The sequence below is a fragment of the Equus asinus genome, chromosome 3, assembly GCF_041296235.1.
Source record: "Equus asinus isolate D_3611 breed Donkey chromosome 3, EquAss-T2T_v2, whole genome shotgun sequence".
Lineage (NCBI taxonomy): Eukaryota > Metazoa > Chordata > Mammalia > Perissodactyla > Equidae > Equus > Equus asinus.
Genome location: NC_091792.1, coordinates 119,633,472 through 119,658,567, shown reverse-complemented (window position 1 = coordinate 119,658,567; position 25,096 = coordinate 119,633,472). Strand labels below are relative to the sequence as shown.

Here is a 25,096-nt window from a genome sequence, read left to right as displayed (position 1 = left end):
CACAGCGAGAAGGCAGCTGTCTATAAGCCAAGAAGAGAGATCTCATCAGAAACCGATCCTCCTGGATCTTGATCTGGAACTTTGTGCCTCCAGAATGGTGAGAAAGTGAATTTCTGTTGGTTCAGCCAGTCTGCGGTATTTTGTTATGGCAGCCCCAGCAGACTAATACAGCCAATGTAGCAAAGAGGGAGATGAGCAAAAAAGAGGAGAGGGACTCAGAGAGATGGAGTGGGAAGGGGTGTTACTTGGTTCGCAGAACGTGTAGCTGGCGCCTCGTAGGTCACTGCAGTGATCTGGCTTTCACTCAGAGTGAAGCGGCTTCCAGTGGGGAGTTTTGAGCAGACAAGTAACATGATTTACCTAAGTTTTTAACAGGATTACTCTGGCTACCGTGTTGGGAATAGACTGTAAGGGGGACAAGGGATAGAAGTAGGGACACTAGTTAGGAGGTTATGGCAATAACACAGTAGAGAGATAAGAGAGTCTTGGACCAGGGTGGTAGGAATGAGGTGTTAAGAAATGGCTGGATTATGAATATACTTTTCTAACATTTTTTATTGTGAAATACAATAAACATACATAAAAGTGCATAAAACATAAATGTACAGCATAACATTGATTATAAAGTAAACGCCTATGTAGCATGACACAGGTCGATAAATAGAACATGGCCAGGACCCCAGAAGTCTCTCATATAGAATCTCTTACAAACACAAACTTCTTTCCCTTGTCAGTGACCTGCCTTTAAAAATAATCATTTTCTTGCTACTCTTTCCTGCTTTTGAACCTTATGTAAGTAGAATTATACAGTGTGTACTCTTGTGTCTTGACTTTTCTCACCCAGGACTATGTTTGTGAGCTTCATCCATGTCATATGGAGCTGTAGCGGGTTCATCTTAATCATTCTAGAGTATTGGATGGTCTGACCAGCTCACTGCATTTACTTTTGTCAACAGACGTTTGGGTTGTTTCCAATTTTGAACTACTATGAATGTCCTTTGAATATTCTTGTCTATGTGTTCTTGTACACACGCATGTGCATTTCTCTAACATACACCCAGGAGTGGAACTGGAGGTCATAGAACTTGGGTCTTCCACTTGCCTAGACAATGCCAACCTGTTTTCCAAAGCGATTGGAATGATTTATCCTGCCTCTGCAGAGTTCAATGGTTCCAGTTGCTCTAGAACTTTAACACTTGGTATTCTAGTCTTTTCAGTTGTAGCCATTCTGATGTAAGATTGTATTCCATTATGGTTTCAATTTGCAATTCCCTGATTATTAATGTGATTGGTCACTTCTTTGTACGTTTGTTGGTAATCTGAATATCTCTTTGGGGAAGTGCCTGTTCAAGTCTTTTGCCCATTTTTCTATCCAGTTGTGTCTACGCAAAATAACCAACAACCATTCTATAGATAAGAGAAATAAGGCGAGTTTATTATGAGCCAGAGTGAGGATTATAACCCTGGAAGGCCTTAGAAAGTATTCTGAAGAAGTGTGGTTTTCAGGACAGTCTTATATATTTTTAGAACAAAGAACGTACATTAAACACACCCAAGATATATTTCAAAGTTTCAAAGAGGTATTCAGTTGCAAATTAGCAGGTCAACACGACCCTGATGTCACGAAAGGGACTAATCCAGGCGTTACCAATAGGGTATAGGAGGGGAAGTATGCATTCTTATCTTAAGAGAGTGCATTCTTTACTTTAATGGTTAAAGCTAATGTACAATGTACGTTTGACAGGCCATAAATCAGGATTTTTTTAGTTCAAGTCGAATCAGTTTTAAACCTGAGTAGTTACTCCATATCCTTCAGTATTTGAAAAGCTCTTGACAGTGTCTTGTCTTTTTTAATTACTAATTTGCAGGATATTAAGCCTTTATTGGTTATACGTGTAGCCAATACCTTTCCCTGTTCTGTGCCTTGTATTTTACTCAATAGTGTCTTTTGATGAAGAGAAGGTCAGGGAACCACACCACCCATGTGTCGGTTGTCATACTGTGGCAGCTGCATGTGGCTGTGATGCTGAAAGCTAAGCCACCAGTATTTCAAATACCAGCAGGATCACCCATGGAGGACAGGTTTCAGGAGAGCTTCCAAACTAAGACAGACTAGGGAGAAGGACCTGGACACCCACTTCCAAAAAAATTGGCCATGAAAACCCTGTGAATAGCAGTGGAGCATTGTCTGATACAGTGCTGGAAGGTGAGCCAATAGCATAGAAAGACCCAGCAGGGTTCCACTCTGCTGTGCACAGGGACGCTAGGAGTGGGAATTAACTCGATGGCACTAACAACAAACTTCTGTACAAATTTGAAAATCAGCTTGTTAAGTGCCACAAAAAGTTGGAGTTTCATTGGGATTACATTTATTCTATAAATCAGTTTGGGGAGAATTGTCATCTTAACCATATGGAGTCTTCCAATCTGTGAGCTTAGTATGTCTCTCCTTTTAAATATCTTTAAATGTCTTCTTTAATATCAATAACATCTTATTTTCTTTGAAGATTTATGCATCTTTTATTAGATTTATTCCTGGACACATAATATTTTAAACCATTGAAAATGGTATCTTTAAAACATTTCTTTTCTGTTTGTTGCTGGGAAATAGAAATGATCGATATTTACAAATTGATTTTTGTATCCAGCAACCTTACCAAACTCTCCTATTAGTTCTAATATCTTATCTACGGACTCTATTGGAGTTTATATTGTCTTCAGATAATGACAGTTTGTTTCTTACTTTGAAGTCCTTAGACCTTTTATTTCTTTCTTATTTATTGAGCTGGCTAGGACCTTCAGTAAAGCACTGACTCCAAAGGTGATTGAATTTTGGATTCATATTTTGAAAGTAGAGCCAATAAAATTTGCTGACAGATTGTACTTAGGCTGTGAGAGGAAGAGAGGAATCAAGGCTAAGTTCAATGTTTTTGGCCTGAACAATTGGAAAAATGGCATTGTCATTTACTGTAGGCAAGGCCAGAGGTTTGTGGATCGCATACCACTGGTAATTAAATGAAGCAAGACAAAAACTGACGGATACTTATTGGCAATGATCTCTCTAACAGACTTTAGCCTGGTTTTCCACTTTTGAAATAACTCATTCCTGTAAGGATTTAAACATTTACAAATGCTCTCAGCTGGGTTTGACTTGGGGCTTCCTGTTCAGCCACTGCCCTCTACAGGGGGCTTGTCTGAACAGGAGCTGTGCACTCTGATTAAAATCCACATTAAAAAGTATGGGACAATTTTTTCTCTCCAGCCTCAATCTTTCCGGTTTCCACTGCACACACACACACTCCCCTGTCTTGTTTTACAATCTTTCCCCAGATGAAATAACTACAAGAGAACCTCCCACCCAGGACACTTGGTCCCTGCAATGCACTTACACGCAGCTTGTCTGGAAAGATGTCCTAGAAAGGTCAGCTGCATTTCTGTGGGGTTAACCTAAGGACAATGAAGAAACAGTGACAGGGTGACTCCTGCAGAAGAGATCCTGGGTCATACAAAAAGGCCTCATTGTCCTCGCTGAAAGGCCAATTTAACCGTCCTTTGTCACATGGCTCTCAAGTCACTGGTAAAGCCTTATGTGTCCCTACACAAAGAAGCAAAACTCTAAAAAGCTGGCACATTTAACAATCCAAAGGATTGCTGAAACTACTCGTGGTTCCCTGATGTTTATTCAACACACACGTAAGGTATCTCACTTGGGTAAGGGCTACGACTCCCCCTTCTCTCACCTGCCTCCCAATCTCAAGAATGTCAACTCTAAAAAGGCAGCAACATTGTCCTGTAAACTGTCTGTCCTCAGTGTCCAAAACACTACCCGTCATATTAGAGGCATACGATAATATTTTTTGGAATTGACATTTTAAAGGTTATAAAAAATAACCTAAAAAGTTAAATTTTCATTAATCATAACTGAAAATCAATAGTTTAAAATTGCTAAGTCAAGAAACAGCATTGTCACTACATGGAGGCAAGTGTCAGGAGAAACAGCTGGTGGAGTTAAAAACTTTGCCCCTGTGGATGAAAAAGAACCAATACCCATTCTATAGACAAGAGAAATAAGGAGAGTTTTACTTGAGCCAGAGTGAGGATTATAACCCGGGAAGGCCTTAGAAAGCTCCGGGAGAAGCACGGTTTTCAGTACATCCTTATATCCTGTTAGAACAAAGAACACACATTAAACACACCCAGGACACATTTTCATCAAAGTTTCAAAGAGGTATTCAGTTGCAACCTAGCAGGTCAGCTTGACCCTGAAGCCAGGAAAGGGACTAACAGGGAGGTTACCAACAGGGCATTACAGTAGGCGGAGGATGGGGAAGGAGGCATTCCTTAATGGTTAAGCACATGTACAGTGTATGTTTGATAGGAAATGTTAGGCTTTTTAGCTCAAGCCCAATCAGTTGTGAACCCAAACAGTTACCCCCCACCTCAACACGTGAAAATCTCTTGTCACCTCCAAGGAGTGGAACTCTGGTGGGGAGGAGACTGCTGTTTTTAAAATACAACTTGTACCACTTTTATTCTAGTGTTGTTTGCAATGGCCTTGATGATTTTCTAGTTTATGTGTTTAAATTATCCACATTTGCAACATCCTAACACAAGTATTCATTTTCGTGTATGACCCGCCTTCTTTATCCTGTGGACGAAAATAATCCATAACCAATCTATAAATGAAAATTTGGGAGAGTTTATTCTGAGCTGAAATCTGAGGACCATGGCCTGGGGCCTTTCTTCGCTAAGGAAGAAAGGGCACCAAAGAAGTGAGGTCTACAGAGTCGTTATATACCTCCATACAGGACGTTTCACATATGATTGAAATGTCCCTCCCACAATAGTCACAAGATTGCCCTGTCAGCACAGCGCTTGATGGACACAGCAGGTAGTGGGTCTGCTCTCTTGGAGGGGTAGCAGGAAGCAAGTCTATTGTCTCGAGCTGGGTGGTCACAGGTGAGCCCAGCAATCAGTTTCTAGCCTAAGGAAAGATGCTAATCCTTAAAGAAACGCCAACATTGGGAGGGGGAGGGAAGTTGCACCTTTATCTCAAGGGCCTTTGTTCGTGCCATAGGGAGTATCTAAAGCAGATATACAATGCATGCTCAAGGGCCTTGGTCAGGCCCTTTTGGAAAGACAAGGTCAGGCCGAATTAGGTTTACACCACATGGTTTCCTCATATACCCCAATATATCCTATTACTTGCCATTTTTACTTGTGAATCCATACATCCACACTTCGATATTAATATAGGTGTTTGCAATAACAGCTATGCATTTTATAGTCGGGTTTTTTTCACTTAACCTGTTTCAGTTATCATAAATAGCTTTCCGTGTTTCTACAGTCTTCATAATTATCATGTTAGCAGCGGCATGATATTCCAACGCGTTACCGTACCATAATTTAGCTAAATAACAGGAACATTCAGGGTTGTTTTCATTTTTCCATAGAAAACAATGCCGCGGCGCAGACTTACACGTGCTCTTGTTAGTTTCGCTTCTGGGACGTACACTGTTGAATCACTAGGCATCCCTGGGTTAGATCAGGGACACAGAGTGACCAGCGTGACCCCGACCCGCGAATCCGCTGGTCCGGCCGGCGCATCCGCCTCGGGGGCGAGTCCCGGTTGGAGCCGAGCGGCCCCGCCCCCCGCCGCGTCACAGACGTCCCGCCCGGCTGCGAGCGGCGTGAGGCGCGCGAGTGCCGGCTGCTGCGCCGGCGGCCGTGGGGCCCGGAAGCGAGGCAGCGGGACGCGCGGGCCATGGCTCCCTGGGCGGGGGCGGAGCTCGCGGCGCTGAGCCCGCTGCGCGCTGTGTGGCTCACGCTGGCCGCCGCCTTCCTGCTGACCCTGCTCCTGCAGCTCGTGCCACACGGCCTGCTCCCGGGCTGCGCGCTCTTCCAGGACCTGATCCGTTATGGGAAAACCAAGCTCGGGGGCCCGCCGCGCCCCGCCGCCTGCCGGGCCTTTGATGTCCCCAAGAGGTAACCGCACCCCCGGGCGCGTGCCCCGGTTGCCAAGGCGCAGAGAGCCGGGGGAAGGCCCGGCGCGGACCGGCCCGCGAGGCCCAGACGGGTCCCGCGTCCGCAGCGTGGCCCTGGGGGCGGAGTGGCGGCCGCCACCGAGCAAGCTGAGCCGCGCACCAGCCCAGGTCGCAGGATCGTGAACTTGTGGCCGCACGGAGTCTTTTAATGGCAGCAATTCCTAATTTAGGCCTGGTCTCCAGGCGGCAAATTAAAGTCTCCCTTGTCCCCCAATTCCCTCTTTGCCCTTCCCCTGCATTCTGGGGGCTCATAATCTAACCTGAGGTCACCGGAATTCAGTAGAAATGAAGGCAGCCCTTCCCTCCCCCCGCCCCCTCCCCTTCGCGCCTCGGTTTCCCCTATTTGTACCCCCAACCCTCACTGTTAGGACGAAGGGTGAGACGCTGGTCACCACACTGGGGCCACCTCCGGCCGCACCGATCCTCCTAATCCGCACCTTGGCAGGTGCCTCTGGAAAATGTGGCCTAAAATGGCACGTTTTAGGCAAACTTGATCCGGAAGCTTCGTTTGACTTTCAACAAATTTCGTAACCTACTTCAACGAAAGATTAAATCGTTAGGGCTTAAATAGAATTCTTTGAGAAATTGTAAGGCTTGTTATAGTTGGGTTTTGTTTTTTACTTTGAATTAAGAATATAGCTGGGAAGAGTCAGGCAAACACTTGTAGCAGTGGCTTTTCTATCTTTAAGATGCATCTTTTTTTTTAAAAGGTTTTATTTATTTCCTTTTTCTCCCCAAAGCGCCCCAGTACATAGTTGTATATTCTTTTTTTTTTTTTTGAGGAAGCTTAGCTCTGAGCTAACTGCTGCCAATCCTCCTCTTTTTGCTGAGGAAGACCAGCTCTGAGCTAACATCTGTGCCCATCTTCCTCTACTTTATATGTGGAACACCTACCACAGTGTGATGTGCCAAGCGGTGCCATGTTCTTACCCAGGATCTGAACCGGCGAATCCCGGGCTGCCGAAGTGGAACATGTGCACTTAACTGCAGAGCCACCGGGCCAGCCCCTAAGATGCAGCTTAAGTTGGTATTTAGGAAGGAATCTGGAGGAATGTGATAGGGTTTCTGATGTATTAAAATGCCTGGGATATGGCTTAAACCTCCCATGGGCAGTGCACAGGTCTGCAGACAAGACAGCGACTAAGTACAGCCAGCCCCAATGACCTAGTGGTCAAAGTTTTGCTGGCTCCACTTAGGGGGCCATCGCCGGGTTCTGGGCAGGGAACCACACACCACTGGTCTTTCAGTAGCCATGCTGTGGTCACGGCTCACACAGAACTAGAAGGACTTACAACTAGAATACCCAACCCTGTACTGGGGTCTTGGGGAGGCCAAAAGAAGAGGAAGATTGGCAACAGATGTTAGCTTAGGCCAATGTTTCCCAGTGGAAAAACAAAAAGATGGGCTAAGTATAACTTGGCTTCTGAGACGTGAGTAATCCCCCACTTTGACTTTTGGAGAAAGATCCATCAGGTGTTAACACTGAGAAGGGAGCATCAGGTCATTCTGAGGAAGGGTAAAGGGAATGAGGCCCTGGGAGGAAGAAGAAGTCTTCAAGACAAGATGATTAAATCTATTTCTTTTTTTTTTTGAGGAAGATTAGCCCTGAGCTAACATCTGCCGCCAATCCTCTTTTTGCTGAGGAAGGCTGGCCCTGAGCTAACATCTGTGCCCATCTCCCTCTATTTTTTTATATGTAGGACACCTGCCACAGCATGGCTTGCCAAGTGGTGCGTAGGTCCACACCAAGGATCCAAACTGGTGAACCCCGGGCCGCCGAGAATCTGCAAACTTAACCGCTAAGCCATTAGGCCAGCCCAAATCTCCTATTTCTTAGAGGCTATTTTTAAGCAAAAATCACCTGTCATCCTATTTTTAATCAGGTTTGATTGCAGTAAGTCCTTTTCTATTTTATAGCAGTGGCATTTCTAGATAGTCATTTTTTTAGTGTTAGAAAGTGAAGAAAAAAATTATTTCTTTTAGTGTGAATTCTAACAATTTATTTTCTGAATTTTGGAAAAGACGCTAGTGTCCGTGGATTAAAGGACACGTTTCAGGTGGTTTCTCTGGCTCTCATACCCCACCTGTTACTACTCAGGTCTGTCATTATGTGACTGCTAAGAAACACTCTTGGTACCTTTCTTTTTCATTACTACCACAGTTGGTACTCTTGGGGTTTCTTGTGATTTCTACTATATTATGAAATAATTTATGCCTTTTTCTTCTTCCAGAATTCTGGAGTAGAACCTCCCATGGTGTTTTGTTTTGCTTTTTTTTCTAAATTAAACCTTTCTTTTACTGCTGGAGAAGGTACAGCAAATCCAGGCCCATAATGAAAGGCAAAAATGTCTAGATGCTATATTTAAATGTTTTTTTGGTACAAAATTCAGTAGTACTCATAAGAGTGAAAATAAGCGTGTACGTTTTACACGTGGAAACAGGCAGCTGTAAGTCATGTTCTGCACCTAAGACAGTACTTAGGTAATTTTGTTTGGGATTATTTTTTCCCAAGGAGGCAAGAATAAAACCTCAACTCAGTTCATGGAATGTTTGATTCCATTACCTCTATCTGGTAGATTTTAAGGCAATGGTTGCTTTTCTTGTTTTCTTTTTGGTTCCTAGAGTTTTAATTTCCCAGAAAGTCTGAATAAATACGAGACCTCGAACGTGAGTCATGACGCTCTTGACTTGCATAGGCTGTATGGAAGTACTTCTCCTGTTTCTAAAATTTGAAAATGATATCAAAACATTGCAGTTGCATTGAGTTCTAGAGGCAAAGAGAGCCGTCTGGACTTTCCCCACTGGGGTTCAGGAGTCCTAACCGGAGGCCCAGGGGATCCATGGATAGAATTCAGGGCAAGCCCGGATTGGAAGAAAATTGCATCTTTATTTCACTAACCTCTACCTGAAATCCAGTATTTCCTTAATGATGTATGTAATCAACAAAGCACAGTAGAAGTAGCAGTACTTGCAATTTTGTGACAGATTTTTTTTGTAGTACATTAAAAATATTGACGAGGGTCTGGCCTGGTGGCACAATGGTTAAGTTCACACATTCTGCTTCTCTGCGGCCTAGGGTTCGCCAGTTTGGATCCCGGGTGCGGACATGGCACCACTTGGCAAAAGCCATGCTATGGTAGGCGTCCCACGTATAAAGTAGAGGAAGATGGGCATGGATGTTCGCTCAGGGCCAGTCTTCCTCAGCAAAAGAGGAGGATTGGCAGTAGTTAGCTAAGGGCTAATCTTCCTCAAAAAAAAAATATTGACAAGACCTCAAAATGTTATTTCCATCCCTACAAGAATATTGTAGTTATTCACCACTAGATCTTGTTATTTGATACATCAGTTAAGAAGCACATCTATTACTATATCACAAATTTGTGCGTTAGAGTTGTTACCTATATTTCAGTATAATTGGTTTCTTTTGTAATCCCTGTATATTTTATGCTTATAGTAACATTTTGAGATGTGGCCTATAGCTTTCACCAGACTGCCAAAGGGGTCCATGGAAGAAAAATGTTAAGAACTGCTGCTCTAGGGCCAGCCCTGGTGGCCTAGTGGTTAAATTTGGCATGCTCCCCTTCAGTATCCCAGGCCCAGTTTCTGGATGCGGACCTACACCACTGTCTGTCAGTGGCCATGCTGTGGCAGCGGCTCACATACAAAAAGGAGACTGGCAGTGGATGTTAGCTCAGGCAAATCTTCCTCAGCAAAAAAAAAAGAAAAGAACTCCTGTTTTAGACTATAAACTTTCCATGCATTTACATTTGTCTTGTTTGTTACCATATTTCTGGCTCAATGCCTCAGGATTAACAATAAGGTCCTGGATCAATATGTTTTGAAGGAATTTTTAAAAAAGAAGTATTAGGTTTAATTGCTTTGTTGATAAACTTGACCGCTTACTCTGAGAGTAGCTTCAGATGAGATACCCTCTTTTTCATTCATATTTAGCCAGAGAGTACCTACCATGTGCCAGGAGCTGCTCTAGGCTTCTCGGAGCTTATGTTCCATCTGATATTATGTGTGAATATGTAAACAAGACTTGTAAAACATACGAGATAGTTTCAGATGGTGATAAGTGCCTCAGAGGAAATCCAGCCAGGTTCCTGGATCATGAGCAAGATGGGGGTGGGGGTGGCAACACGAAGGCTAGTCAGGGAGGGGTGGGGCACAGCTCACAGGCCAGGGTGGAGATAAGGCTTTGTTCTGAGTGTGTAGAAAACCGCTGCTGGCTTTAGGATGGGAACGGGGCGGGCGTGGGTTTCTGTGGTTTATGTTTTGAAAGGATGACTAGCCTGTGTGCGGAGAAGGCTGGAAAAGAGGCTGTGGTGGTGGTCCAGGCCGGAGGTGGTGGTATGGACTGTGTGAGCATAACAGCACCTGCTTGTCATATAGGCGGTGATGACATTAAAGCACTTAGCACCTGGCAGACCCTGGTCAGAACTCGACAAACGTTTGTTCCCTAACTGGGCCTGGGATCAGTTCTGGCAATCAGCAAATACATATTAAGTCAGATCATGCCTCCTGGCTCAGAACTATCCAGTGGCTTACAACTCACTCACAGGAAGGCCCCGAGACCCTACACAGTCTTGTCCCCACCATCTCCCTGACTTTGTCTCCTGTAATTTGCCTCCTGTATGGTTCTAGTCTGGTCTCCCGGGCCTCTCTGCTAGTCCTCTCTCCCACCTCAGGGCCTTTGCACTGCCTGTTCCTGCTGCCTGGAGAGCTCTTCCCACAATAGTCACATGGTTTATGCCGTCACTTCCTATAATTCTGCTCATATATTACTTTCTCATTGAGACGTGCCCTATCCACTCTGTTTAGAAGTATGATTCTACCATCCCTGGCATTCCTTCTCTTCCCAGCTGTAGTTTTCTCAGTAGCAATTATATCCTACTCACATGCTGTGAAATTTACTTTTGCGCGTGAGTAGAAACTCCATGAGGGCAGGAATTGTCTGTCGTGTTCAGTGCTGTATGCCCAGAGCCTAGAGCAGTCGTTGGCTTATAAGAAAAACAAAAAATGTTTGTTGAATCAAAGGAGTGCTTGCTCGGTGCCGAGCCCTGTGTTACGTAAGGATCACTGTATTCCTGTCCCCAGGGGCTCGGCAAATGGTGCCACAGTGAAGCACAGGGCCCAGGAAGGCAAGAGAGGAAGAGTATCTACAACAGAAACAAGTGGAGTTTTTAGATCTCTAGTTTGAAGCTAAAGCTGGGTCTTTTTAAAAAGCGAGAAATTTATAAAGAGTAGAGCATGTTTCCTGTAGAGGGAAATGAGGCAAGCAGGACAAGAGAATGTACAAAAAGTACAAAAAAGAATAGCAGTCTGCCTGTGAATCAAAACACCACAGCCCTTGGGGCTGGCCCAGGGGCGTAGTGGTTAAGTTTGCATGCTCCACTTCGGCAGCCCGGGGTTTGCTGGTTCTGATCCCAGGTGTGGACGTGGCACCGCTTATCAAGCCATGCTGTGGTAGGCGTCCCACATATGAAGTGGAGGAGGATGGGCATGGATGTCAGCTCAGGGCCAGGCTTCCTCAGCAAAAAGAGGAGGATTGGCAGCGGATATTAGTTCAGAGCCAATCTTCCTCAAAAAAAGGAAAACACCATGGCCCGAGTAGCACCCACCAAGATGTGGTATCTTGAGCGACCGGGTTGCCTCTAGGTGTGGTATAGATTGGCGTGTGTAACATAGGGCTGGAAAAGCAGGTTCAGGCAGCCTGATTGTGTGAGTAGGGGCTCAGCGGTGTGATTTTAACCTCAGAGTCATCAGATCAAGTCTGCCACTTACTGTGTGACCTTGAATAAGATGTTTTTTCTGAACCTTAGTTTTCTCATCTGCCACATGAAGCTAACCACAGAAACTGCAGGATTGTGAAGATGAAAGTGAAATCATCTGAACTGGTCTCCCCGCAACTAGACTGTTCTCCACCTAGTTAGCAGAGGGATTTCTTTTTTTTCCACTTAAAGAAGAGTGAAATGAATGAGGAATGCTCTTTTTATGTTTGTTAAAATATGCATGACATAACATTTACCGTTTTAACAGTCTTGGAGTGCACGGCTCAGTGGCTTTAAGTACATTCACATTGTTGTGCAGCCATCACCACTATCCATCTCTAGAACTTCTCCATCAGCCAGGAGGATTTTTAAAACATAAATTATTCCTTCAAGGCAGTCTGCTCAAAGGGCTTCCCATCACACTTAATAAAAGCCAGTGTCCTTACCAGCCCCTATAGCCGCTGCCCCCCACCTCACCTCACCCCTCTCCATACAGGCGCTGCCCCCCACCTCACCCCTCTCCATACAGGCACTGCCCCCCACCTCACCTCACCCCTCTCCAGACAGGCGTCCTTCATTGTTCCTCAGGGGCTTTGTGGTCGTCAGTTCCTCTGCCTGGAAAATTCTTCCCCAGAAATTCACAGGGGTTACTCATTCTGGCCAAATGTCAGTTCCAGAGAGGCCGTCCTTGACCACCCATCCAGAATGGCCTGCCCCCTGCCCCCTCTCTGCCCCTCACCCAGTGTTACACACCACCATGTCTCCAGGTTCCTTTGTTGACTATCCACTGAAAGGGAAATTCATCAAGGCCGGGACCTGGTCTTTGCTCCTTCCTCCAAGAACATTGTCTGGCAAGTTCTAAGTGCTCAATAAATATTTGTGAAAAAATGGAGTAGGTAAAGTGGCTGGCCCAGAAGTTGGTCTTCAGAAGCCAGCCCCTCCCTTTTCCGTGGGACCCCCAGAGCCAAGTGCTCTGACACTCTGCTCTGCTCCTGTGGCTCAGGCCGTACCTGGGCTCAGGTCTAGGAAGTGTGTCTTAAGGAAGACCCTGGAAGGCAAAACCAAAGGCGAGCAGCCTGTGGGTGGGAAGGAGGGGGTGGAGTTGACGCTGATGCATGAACTTTTGAGAAAACTAATCTCTTGAGCCTGGAGAAGATCCGGGAATAAGACGATGACTCAGAGAGGGCAGACCCAGTGAGAGAATCTGTAACAGTAGTTGGGAGAATTAAGTGAGTTGCTCTGGAATGATCAGATTAGATCAGCGTTTGTCGGACTGGGTTGTGGGCTTGGTCTGGGGGGCTGTGAGTTCTGGTCTCAGCTCATTCTGGGTCATCTGGAAGAGGAGTCCCTGAGTTTATGTTTAATCTCTTGACTCCAGGTCGTCTTACTTTGTCACAATGAGACGACAGAGGGGTACTTAATATAGGCACATGATGCATCGAAGGCCGGGGAAGGCCAGATGACCGGGCCCCTTGCAGAGGCAGAAAGGTTTCGAATTGGTTTAAACAGAGAAAAAGAGTAGGAGAAGCATAGGTAAACAGACCTCAAAAGAACCTGGGTTAGGCCCTTGTGCCGTATTAGGTGATTTCGTTTCAGCAAACCAACATCATTCACATGAAATTAACGTTGCAAGATGCTAATTGCAATTTTTTTATTGCTTTTGGTTTTATTTGTATTTCATTTGTAACTGTTGATTGCAAAATAGGCACTGTACTTGTAGTATGAGAGCTGTAACCATCAGGAGTGGATACCTAGGTTTATGAGTTATTTGTCATCTTATTATAAAAGTAATTTCGGTCAACACAATTTAGAAAAACCCTGAATCAGAAAACCTCACAGATTTCGTACAGCTCTGAGAGCCTGTGATTGTGCAAATCTTGTGTAACACTTGTGTGGCTATTGCAGCAATATTGCTCTAGATTTAGAAATCTTCTACAGATTTGGCTGGTGTTAGCACCGTCTCAGCTCTCTCTGCCAGGGCCTGGGGCCCCCTGTCTTGGAACTTGTGCCTGATCCCCTTAGCCAGAGGTAAGAGAGATTGCTAATTGACTCTCAATCTAACTTTAACAAGGTCAGGCATGTTTTTAACCTCAGGAGGCCTCTTTTTCCAATGAGTTAACCAGTCCCATCATCTGAAAGGAAATTTTAAAAATCTGAACATCCGCAGGATTTGGGTTGTCTTAAAGAGCAGCACTGTACCAGGGGAATGGGGCGAAGAGGCTAGAGAAACTAAAAATTGCCTTCCTGCATACTGGCTTACAGTGGATCCGCCCTGACTGTGACCTGATTTGTTCCCTGCGCAGGTATTTTTGTCACTTCTATATCATCTCCGTGCTGTGGAACGGCTTCCTGCTTTGGCACCTTACACAATCTCTGTTCCTGGGAGCGCCTTTTCCAAACTGGCTTCATGGCTTGCTCAGAATTCTTGGGGCTGCGCAATTCCAGGGTAAGGACTCCCCCAGCTAATTAGACCCTTGCGTCGTCCTCCTGTCTTTTCTGCCTGCAGGGGGCTGTTCTCCATGTCTCCCAGCCACGCTCAGGCTCCTCCTCCGTGCGGCCTGGGAAGTGGAAGGTGGGGCGAAGAGAGTTCTCTGTGGTTCATAGCCATCCCAGAGGGTGTCCCCAGGCCTTCGCTGAGATCATGGCAGAGCCCAGAGTTAACTCTGCATCCCTGCCTGTCCCGCGAGTGCTGGGCTGCATACAGGAAGGGCTGATCTCCCTCCAATGTTTTTAGTACTGTTGATGCATTCATACAGAAGTCTTTACACTTAAGGGGAAAAAGCTTTTAGGATCCTTCAGGTTTGCCCTGAAACATTTATCATTTATATAGTTCCAACCAAAGTCATGTCTCAGAACTCCAGAAATTTGATAGCAAATTAACTTTTTGATCACCAGTTTAAAATGTTTGTTAGGCTCTAAGGCTTGGGTTATGTAATAAAATTGACTGCAATTGTTGACCAGATGATTACAAAGTAGCCTTTAAATCTGCCTCAGAGAAAGGATACATAGAACAATTTTTGAAATAAGGAATTAAAGCTGAAAATCCTGAAGTGGCCTCAGTTGATGTCAGGCAGAGACTGAGGGGCAGAATTAGAAACAGGGCGTTCTGGTGCTTTCTCCATGCTCTGTTCCAGCAGCCACACCACTGGCTCCCTAGGACAATCCTTTTCTGTTTAACCAGAGGAACTTGTAAAAGATGACAGTCAGAAGGGAAAACTCTGCAAATCCTAATTGGGAGGGGAGGGTACTTAGCAAATTCTACTACGTGGGTTAAAACTTTCTTCGTCTGTTTGCTGGGGGCCTGGCTGGGGTTCTGGTATGTGGAGGGTTGATTGTGAGTTTTATTTGGTTGTTTGTTTTAACCTATTCCTAAAGAGTTAAACTAGGTTTTACTATATTTAAAATACAAAAACAGGCAAAGCTAATCTAGGCTGATGGAAACCAGGAAACATCTTGCCCGTGGGGGTCGTGGGAGGGGCAGTGCCTGGAAGGGAACACAACGAGGTGCCCGTCCTGTTCTGGTTCTTAATCCAGGTGCTGGTTCTATGGGTGGGATGTGTTGGTTTAGTTTGTAAGACTTCATTAAGCTGTATCCTTACAACATGTGTGTGTCTGTGTGAGAGAGAGACAGTCATTTAAAAAAACAACTAAGTTTTCTGTCATTTTGAAAACTAGCATCTCTTCTGACTTCTTTTGGGGCAGAGGGGTGAGACACAGGTAGGAAGATAGATCTCAAGGCCACAGTCCCCTAAAAGTATAGTTTCTTTTTTTTTAACATGGGAAAAAGAGTTACATGCATAAGTGTTCCTGCCCCCTTTTCTGCCTCTGTGGGTGCTTGTGTATTTGGTCACCCCTGAGCCGAGGCATCCCCCCAGGTGGGCTTGCTCAGAAGTCATTTTCATCTGGCCATTAGAGCCAGGGACCAGACATCCACAGGCCCTGGGTTCTGAGTCCACAGACCGCTTCACAGTGTTGGCCACGTGGCCTGGAAACCCTCCACATGACGAGGCAGAGTCAAGAGACCTGAGTTTGTCCCGGCTCTCACTAGCTTACCATGTAACCTTGAGCCAAGTTCCTTGACTTCACTTGGCCCCTTTCCTCGTTGCTAAAAAGGAAAGGTGTTAGACTGGATGATTTCTAGGGCTCTTTCCTAGCTCTCATCTTGTTTAATACTCTGTTTAACAGTAGGGAAAAACATAACTTTGGATTAATCCCAGAAGAGAGTTGCTGAACGTGTTGCCTTCTGAATTGCAGAAGGCGAGCTGGCGCTGTCTGCATTCTTGGTATTAGTATTTCTGTGGCTACACAGCTTGCGAAGACTCTTCGAGTGCTTCTATGTCAGTGTCTTCTCCAATGTCATGATTCACGTCGTGCAGTACTGTTTCGGACTTGTCTACTATGTCCTCGTTGGCCTGACTGTGCTGAGCCAAGTGCCAATGGACGGCGGGAATGGTGAGTGGTCCCTGGGGTCTGCTAGCTGAGTCACTGGCTGTATGAGGTACTCTCCAGGTGAAGCGCTCCACCCAGCATTATGAAAGTTTGAAAGGAAGAGACCTGCTCAGTCCACTTGGCATTTGAGGAGTGCGGTCTCTAACAGTGGATTTAAGAAGTCAACATTCCCAGGGGTATACACATTAACCATAACTGCTAAAACCTGAAAGACACCAACATAAGCAGTAATGCCTTCAGTAAAGAGAGCAAAGTGCAAAGTATCCAGGAGGCTTCAGTTAAGAATGAAGAAATGGGATGTGAGGTTCCCTCAGTGAGATTGAAGTCAGTGAACCCGTGTGGAGTTAGTCTGGAGAGAGAGAGAGTTAGTGGTCAAGAGGTGAACAGGAAGCAGGAGACAGTTGAGAACAGGAGAAAAGGTCAGCAAGGAAAGTTGCCTCACCAAAGCCTCAGTCACGCTGGGGTGCGTGTGTGGAAGGGTGAGGGGTGAGGGCAGGGGAAGGAGACGTTAAATCATAGAAAATCAGAGGAGGCAGGGGTGCCCGGGCTTGTGGTGAATAGCTGTGATTTGAAGAAGGAGTAGGGAGCCATTTTCTTGCTGCTTAGTTCTTGTGATTGTTCCCATGATAAGAAAGCTTTTCTTCAAGTGAGGCAGCCTGAGTAAAAAAAAAGTATTGTGGTAAATCAAAATTGTGTCTTAACTTGTCTGAGCTCTCACTGGCCAGGAAGAGGGAAGCAAAGTCATGACCTTGGTTTATGAGGAGGAAATGAAGTGGGTTTGTGGGGGAGGGGATGAATGTCTAACATATATGACTGTCATTTTTGTAAAAACAGGGTATGCTTAATTATAAAAAATTCAGGTCATTTTGGGTGAATGAAATGAGTTTTTAGTGCTGAGGTTAACTTCACCTTGTGGCCTGGGTATCCACAGCCCAGACACTGTAGGGTAGATCATTCTGTGACTTTTCTCTGAGTCAAAGGCTCCATATTTCCTAAAGCTGTCCTCCTGTCCACCCTAGTAAATTGAGTCCGAGGTCTAGATATTTCCGGTCCTCAGTGAACAAGCTTTCTCCTCAGGTTCGATTTCAGTGTCAGAGTGTCCCTTGAAGGTCCTCTCTCTGTGGCTGTAGAACAACTCAAGGCCTGATGACCTGAGGCCTGATTTTAGAGTACAACTCATTGACGATCTTTCTCAATTCATGAATTATTTGTTGGTTCCAGCCTCTCAGGCAGCATTCTCTCCATCTGATTCCTCTGAACTTCATCAAGTCAGCTTTCCTTCCTGATCTTTCTGCTGTGGTCTTCATGTGCAGCCCATGTCATGGTTTGAGTTGTCATTCCTGGTCGACAGTACCGGGTTTTCCACCCAAAGGAACTTTCCAAAGCTCTTTGTTAACCCACCAGCTGTCGGTCTGTTAGTTCCATTGGCATTTATGTGTCTCTTCTGGAGATTCCACTACTGGCTGGACCCCGACTTCTGCCCTCCCTCCTGTGTAATTAGCCAAGGAAAGGCAGCTGAGGCACCCACAAAAAGAACTTTCTAGATAGTCCTTTCTGAAGCTGTCTTCTGTTTCACTTACTTGTCCTTCAAGAGGTCGTCTGTGGTCATTTGGAACAATATGGGAAGAACTGGTTTCAGGAATCCATTGGGAGAGAACACTGAGGCATCTGCCAACTTCAGGGTCTGATAGAAATAACAATGGGCTCAGGTGGGCCTGAGTCTGAACTCAGGCTCATTGAACTTCTCTGAACCTAGAACCTTCATGTATAATTAGGGACGTCTGCTGATTTCAGGGGAGTCCTTGTGAAGGTGAAAAGAAAGAATATCTGTAGACTCCCCAGATCTTCATGTGTCCTTTTCTTCGGAGTCTTCTGGGTCTTGCCCCAGTCACTCTCCATCACATTGTTCTGTTTTCTTCAGAGGACCATCTTTACCTGAAACTATCTTGGTTCTTGGTCTACTTGTTTCCATCTGTCTCCTGCCACTAGGACGTGAGTTCGCAAGGACTGGGAGCTTGCCTGACATATTCACTGGTTTATCCCTCATGCCCACGAGAGTGCCAGGCTCAGCAGACGCTCAACAAGTAACTGATGGATAAATGAATCATTGAACACCATGCAGATCAGACGCTCAGTAAATACTAGCCTTCCACCTGCCTCCTTTCCCGCATTTTAGCTCCGACTTCTTCTTACAGATCTTTTTCCCTGTGAACTCCCAGACACTTGCTTCAACTTTTAATTCAACAGTGACTTGCTCTTAAAGCCCTTGCAATTTAAAACCGTATTTTTCATATTTGGTTTATTCTTGACTTGTAAAAACATAGCTTTTTAGTTAAATGGCTAAACCTAGTCAACATTAAGAGACTACAGTAGATTGTTTATATAGAGCAAAGTTTTTAAAAGAAATTAACACAGGTGGAGAGTGCTGGACTCTGGTTTGTCATCAGCTGAGCCCTGCCACCAGGGACCCACATGGATGAGCGTGTTCCTTGCTTCTCTTACCTGAACCAGCTTTGTAAGGGCTCCCTCTCGGTTCCAGAGCCTCAGGCTCTTCCCTGTTGTGAGTGGACAATTTGTTTCTTCCACTGAGTCCCTGACTAGCCTGCGTGCCTCCTGCCAATCATAAGGAAGTCTTTCATTTGCTTTTCTGATGCCAGGGGCTGTTCTTCAGGTCCTTAGAAGACCTGCATTCTCCCCTTCTGCCTGGTAACTGGAAAAGAAAGAGGAAGATGACACTTGGAGGGTTTCTTCTCCTAAAACTAAATCTCTCTGACTGGGTTCTCTCTAATCAGCAAGGCTCCTGTTTTGTTTTTCATCTTGCAATTGACATTCCTCCTCTTTTTGAGAAGCCCCACCCTCAGCCTTTTCTTCTCATGATTTTCTTCAGTGGCTCGAGCCAGTCGAGTCAGCGTTCTGCATTCGGGGTCTCCCTAGCAATGGCTTAGGGTGGCAGCTTGGGAGAGTTTGCTTTAGGAAGTATTTTCCTGACAGCAGAATATAAGAAAGAAGACATAAAACCAGGCTTAGGAACAGAAATGCAAGGTCGTCCCACCATGCAAGAGTACGTCACAAGAGTGGGAGACAAAGCTGAACTCTGCTGGAAGCATTTGAAGAAGGGGAAAGAGAGTCCATTATGGGAGTCCATGCCAGGAGCCACCGAAGCACCCCGGCTGAGGAGCGTATGTCTTGCCTCCAGAGAGATGGTGTTTTCTCTGTGCTTGGGAAATTATATCGGGATAATTTTTCTAGTCACAAGGAACAGAATAAGTGGATAATTGTGTTCTACTGACTGTATGATTTTTTAATTCCCTGTGCCTCTGAAATTTTGCAGAGTTGGCTAATAAGATAATTCTTATTTCTGTAGTCTATGTGATAGGGAAAAATCTCTTGATGCAAGCTCGGTGGTTCCATATCCTCGGGACGATGATGTTCATCTGGTCGTCTGCCCATCAGTATAAGTGCCACGTCATTCTCGGCAATCTCAGGAAAAATAAAGCAGGTGAGACTTCGCTTAGAGCCACTGCATGTGGATTTTAACCTTCCGATGTTAGTTGTCCTTGTTCCTTCATTCTCTTCCTTCCTGCCCTAATTGGTTGACTAATCTGTCAAACACTCACTTTTGACAAGACACCTCTCTGGGTCTTGAGCTTCCTGTTGGTAAAATGAGAGCATTGTTCTCACAGATCTCTCCATCCCCATCTAGCCCTGACACTCTCTGATTCTAATCTGTGCCCATGTTTTGGGGGCCTGCACTGCATTTGTGTGTCTAACGAGCACGTGAGCACTAGTATTACCAGGCTGAGTAGTATCATTCCAGCCAAAGCAAAAACACTGGACTTTCTAGTTAGCTTGTGTTGGCTTATACAGGTGCAGCTTCTACTGGGCTTTTTGAAATATTAAAAATGGAATAGTGCTATGCAACATTTATCCAGTGCTTATTTTGTGCCGGGCCCTGTTCTAAGTACTTTACGTATAGCTTCACAATACTCACTTGAGGTGGATACAGTCTTATCCTCATTTTACAGATAAGGAAACTGAAGCACAGAGAGGTCAAGCAACTTAACTGAAGTTACACAGCTTATAAGCAGTAGGGCCAGGATTTGAACTCGTGCAGTCTGACTCTGGCGTCTGAGCTCTTCATTACCAGCTCGGAGGATTGCTGGAGAAATGGGCTTTCCTATTGTGTTTATTTACAGTTGATAGTGTAAGCTAAAGCTGGTGACTTTATTAAATAGTAGTAGATTGGCAATGGAAGTGTGACAGGATGGTGGCCCACACACAGGTCTGTGACACTCTTTTCTCCATAAGAGTTTTTGTAAGTTATTTGAGGAGTGAAGTGGTGGAAGTTTGTTTCCACAACTTCCCTTGTTCCGGAGTCTCCTTTTCCCGTTTCAGGAGTGGTCATCCACTGTAACCACCGGATCCCCTTCGGAGACTGGTTTGAATACGTGTCTTCTCCCAACTACTTAGCAGAGCTGATGATCTACGTTTCCATGGCCGTCACCTTTGGACTCCACAACTTAACCTGGTGGCTAGTGGTGACTTACGTCTTCTTCAGCCAGGCCCTGTCTGCTTTCCTCAGCCACAAATTCTACAAAAGCAAATTTGTCTCCTACCCGAAGCATAGGAAAGCTTTCCTACCATTTCTGTTTTAAGACCACCTCAGTCATGGAGAATGCAAACCTGGTGACAGGTTCAGTTCCTAAGGACAACGAAGTGTAGAGACCAGAGTACAGTTTCTGCGGAACTGTTTGAAACCCTCTGCTCCTTTTTTATACCCCGGAGTCTTCACTGAACGAGCAAAGCAGTACCCCTCAAGAAAATGAATCTCCAAAGAAGAAATACTTCTGGCAGACCTGGGGATGCCGTGTCTGCTCTCTAAGAGGCTTTATGAAACCAACCCACTGCTAAAACGTAGGTGAGACTGCTCCAAGCTGCTTCGAAAGCACACTAACCTGGAATATACGGATGGCTTCAGACCTGCTCATACATGCCCAAAGGAAGACATCAGGCCATCAGGGGCTTTGTTCTTCTTAGGGACAAATTAATTCACTTGACTACATAATCAGCAAGAGAGTAGGTGCTCCCTAACTGTGGCGTTTCAGTAAAAGCAGAATAGCCTTTGAAAATACCATCAATATATAATCTCACACCAGTGGGTTCAGGGAAAATGAGTTGTTGGAGTTAGTTGATACTTTCACATTTGACCACCAAGATTTCTAGTTATGTACCCATCCATGGTCGTTTCCACTCGTCTCCCCCTCAACTCACAGCCAAACGGAAAGTTTGAAACCTCTTTTATTTGATACTTATTTAACATCCCTTTCAAGGGAGTACCTTAAAAGTGAAAACATTTGGAAATAAAATATTTTTATATTTATGCCTAAAAAGCCTTCCTGAGTGGAAATGACTGACCCTCTGGACGGGGTCGTGCTGCAGCCTCATTCGTTGCGGTTATTCAAGTTGGATTAATGCCTGCCTGAGTTTGTTTCAGCTAATAGAATCTGAAGGCATTTAGGAATAAAGTTTACACCTGAAATAGCTTATGTTAAAGACAACAGCCGTGATTAAATCAAAGGGAGATAAGTGCACGGTATGAAAGAAAAACAAAAACTTGAAAAACAATACCATAGCCTGACAAGACAGTAACCACTGCACATTCGTGCGGCGTGAGATTTACTGGCTTATTGACTGAGGTATTAACTTTTTTGCTTTTATGCAGATGTCACATTATGGTCTACTAGGTACTAAAGTTTTGCACTAGTATACAGCACGCAGTGGGGCAAAGAACCTCATTATTAACAAGATACGTATCAAACGCACAGTCTACAAATATCCTCCTGACCCCCATCCCTGGAGTGGTAAGCCAAAGCTGTTAAACTCACACTCGTTTTAATCTAACTGTCAACGCGTGCATATCAAAGCGTATTCTAAAGTTCTTACAATAATTCTGATGGAGCATTTTCTCTCCCATCAATCAAATGCCACTTCAGTCACTTGCTCAGTCTGTTCAGACAAATGGCGTATTCATTCCCTTTATCATTGAGATTTGCCATCCTCAGGACCAGGACTCAGGTACAAAACTTTCTGCACTGGAAATGTAAAGCATAGTGCAGTTTGTTCCCAATTTCCACACAAATGGCATGAATAATTTTTAACAGCAAATTATTTGGGGGAAAAATGTATTTTGCATTAGCGTGCAATTTTATACCTAGGTTAGAGTAGGAATTTGACTGACGTTGTAGAATTTCATTGCACTTTGAAGTCATGGGCGTCCCCTGTGAAGAGCCCTATCGGGCTGTGAGAAAGCGTCCGCAGGCCCACTCGCCTTGTTCCGGTCCCGCTAGCATCCTCGCTGTCCCCAGCACACTCCTCATCTCTCTTACTTTCCTCTGCTGTTCTTTGCCCAAACATTGCATTTTTAGGTGAAGATCAAAAAGAGGAAGTAGTGATGTTCTCAGAGGGGTTCAGAACACAGTAGCGTGGTCTGTGATGAGCGCTGAACCAATGGAGAATAATTGAGAAATGTGCTGTGCTTGCAAGATCACGGTCAGCATTGCTCTTTGTGTTCGTGACAGCATTCCATGTGCCCAAAGGGAGAGCTGCACAGCCAGTGTGCACATTCCTCACGTGGATAATCCAGAAATGACTTGGGGCTAGAGTCTTGCTTTTCCCACTGGTTTGGTTGAATAGTCTTAACCTTTCATTCTCAGTTTCTATGAAGTTAGGGGAGGTGATGCTGAACCACATCCAAACAGCATGCCCTGGGTTAACTGCTGACTGTATGAATGGGCTGAAATTAGCCTTTGTTCTTGTTAAGTTCCTGACTTGTAGCTCACGCTCTATACTGACGCTTGCCTTCGGTGAGCGTGAATTATTTTGTCTCCACAATGCTGTTTTCTGTATTATGTTTTAATTCAATGAGTGGTTATTGCTAGAATTCCTACAATAAAACAAAAAGAGCCTTTGCAGATATTTTTATATGAAGCTTAATAGACAGTTTAAGGAGACTGTAAACGTCTGCATCACTAAAGGTACCTGAAAACTCAAGGTCCATTGACAAGTGATGTATCTCAAAATGAACTGATAGATAAAGAAGACCTTAAAATAGTAAATGAGCAAGTAGAAATTTTTTACACCCAGCTAAGCAATGTCTGCCCACTCTTTCACATTGCTTGTTAGAAACAAAAATCATTCAACTGGTTTTTATAAATGTCTTGTATTAGCCTAACCTTCTAAGATTTTTCTGATAAATGAACAAGAAACAGTGGAGGTGGCAGTGATCCGTAAATAATTCACGTGACGCACACAGCATCGTTTTTCTCAAACACCCATGATCTGGAAAACCGTCTGTTGGGTTTGGGGAAAGCAAAATTTAATTGTCCAAATGAAAGCTATTATAAAGAGCTACTCTCTGCACATAATGAGAAAGTATAATATTGGATCTCTCCCTTCAAAAAGACTGAACACTTGAAGCGCTTAGAGGACAAAAGAGCACAAGGGATTTCTCAGCAGAAAGACCATCTGCAGCCTGGTTCCAGCCGTCTGGGTAAAACCTCATAGCACGTGTGTGGTTCTTATCAGGGCTGCCTGGCCTACACAGCACCTTTCTGTGAATTAGAAAACACATCACTCTAGGAACATCCCCATGATAGCGGAACATGAACCTTTGGGCACAGAAGGCCACTGGTGCTGGAGCTGCATGTCAATGAGCAGAGTTCAGGCTGGATCTCAGCCCGACTCACCCTTTCAGGCTGGTGTCCTCTGTGCAGTGGACAAATTGCACAACCTTCCATAGAGACTCTGCTCATCATGCTGCCCTGCCCGTCTGCAGATTCTGTTCACTCTTGAAAAAAGCAAAACTTGATTTCATCGAATCATCTCATTGAGAAAGACCGTGAAAATGAAACTAGGAGAGGGAATATTTTGCTTCCTTGCTGCGTACGAACTCCTGTCTTCCCAGCTCATTGTTGTAGTACTGAAATTTAAACAATCTTTCCACCCTATTGGGACCTCCAATCTATTGATCTCATGGCATTTTTATTGTCCTTTTCCTCTCAGTAGTCTTCTCTTATCTGCTTACCGTGCTTAAATTCCAAGTAAATCACTATAATCATTCCTTTGCATATATCCTCAACTCTCCTGCCTCCCTATGTCGCTTTTTCCTACTGATTTAGCAAAGTCACAACCCTGGTTAAATTCAACTTTCCCTCCTTTGTGTGTGCACCTGTGCAACCAAACTGGCTGGAGAAATACAATCCACTGACAGCCCACTTCACATTCATGACCACCAACCTCAAGTGATCTTTAATGCTGCAGTCATGCTAATGTTCCCTCGTCCATTCACTCCCACACTCTGCTGGCTGTTACAGCTTCTCTGTCCTCAGGAAAACGAAGCTATTGGAAGAGAACTTCCACAGGTGACCACCACCGCCATCCCCCTAAGCACCTGTGCCCGCATACACTCCCTTTCCTAGTTAGAATTGTTGAAGGATACTGTTTTTTAAAATAATGTAAAATCATGATTCTCGCACAAATGTAAAATGAACTTGTGCCAAAGATTTTATTTAGCTCATTAAGTAATGAAGGAACCAGTAAGACGTTAGAACCAGTTCAGAGAAGCATCCTAAAAGCAGACACATATATGGATAATGAGGAATGCCAAAATGAATTTGCCTAATAGATGCAAAACTGGCTTCTGTAGCTGGGGAGGGAAATCAATTGTGCCTTCATTGGACAAAATTCATTTGTATGTTTATGCAAAAGAATTATTTGCATTCCTATCAATTGTCTAGGACTTAGAGTTGTAAAATAGCTCAAAGACAATGA

General features: G+C 44.7%; 1 protein-coding gene across 1 annotated transcript; it reads left to right on the top strand.

Moving 5' to 3' along the window:
• Window positions 1-5,655: 5,655 nt before the first annotated feature.
• Window positions 5,656-23,238, top strand: SRD5A3 (steroid 5 alpha-reductase 3). Its single transcript, XM_014850175.3, has 5 exons — window positions 5,656-5,985; window positions 14,122-14,264; window positions 16,073-16,270; window positions 19,632-19,766; window positions 20,663-23,238. The coding sequence occupies exons 1-5, from the start codon at window positions 5,765-5,767 to the stop codon at window positions 20,920-20,922; spliced, it is 957 nt and encodes a 318-aa protein (XP_014705661.1). The 5' UTR covers window positions 5,656-5,764; the 3' UTR covers window positions 20,923-23,238.
• The last annotated feature ends 1,858 nt before the right edge of the window (window positions 23,239-25,096 follow it).

Excerpts from the sequence above, each read along its gene's own strand:
- SRD5A3 (XM_014850175.3), top strand. The coding sequence starts at position 5,765 with ATGGCTCCCTGGGCGGGGGCGGAGCTCGCGGCGCTGAGCCCGCTGCGC. Across the intron at positions 16,271-19,631 it reads GCCAATGGACGGCGGGAATG|TCTATGTGATAGGGAAAAAT; the intron begins GTGAGTGGTCCC and ends TTATTTCTGTAG. Across the intron at positions 19,767-20,662 it reads TCTCAGGAAAAATAAAGCAG|GAGTGGTCATCCACTGTAAC; the intron begins GTGAGACTTCGC and ends TTCCCGTTTCAG.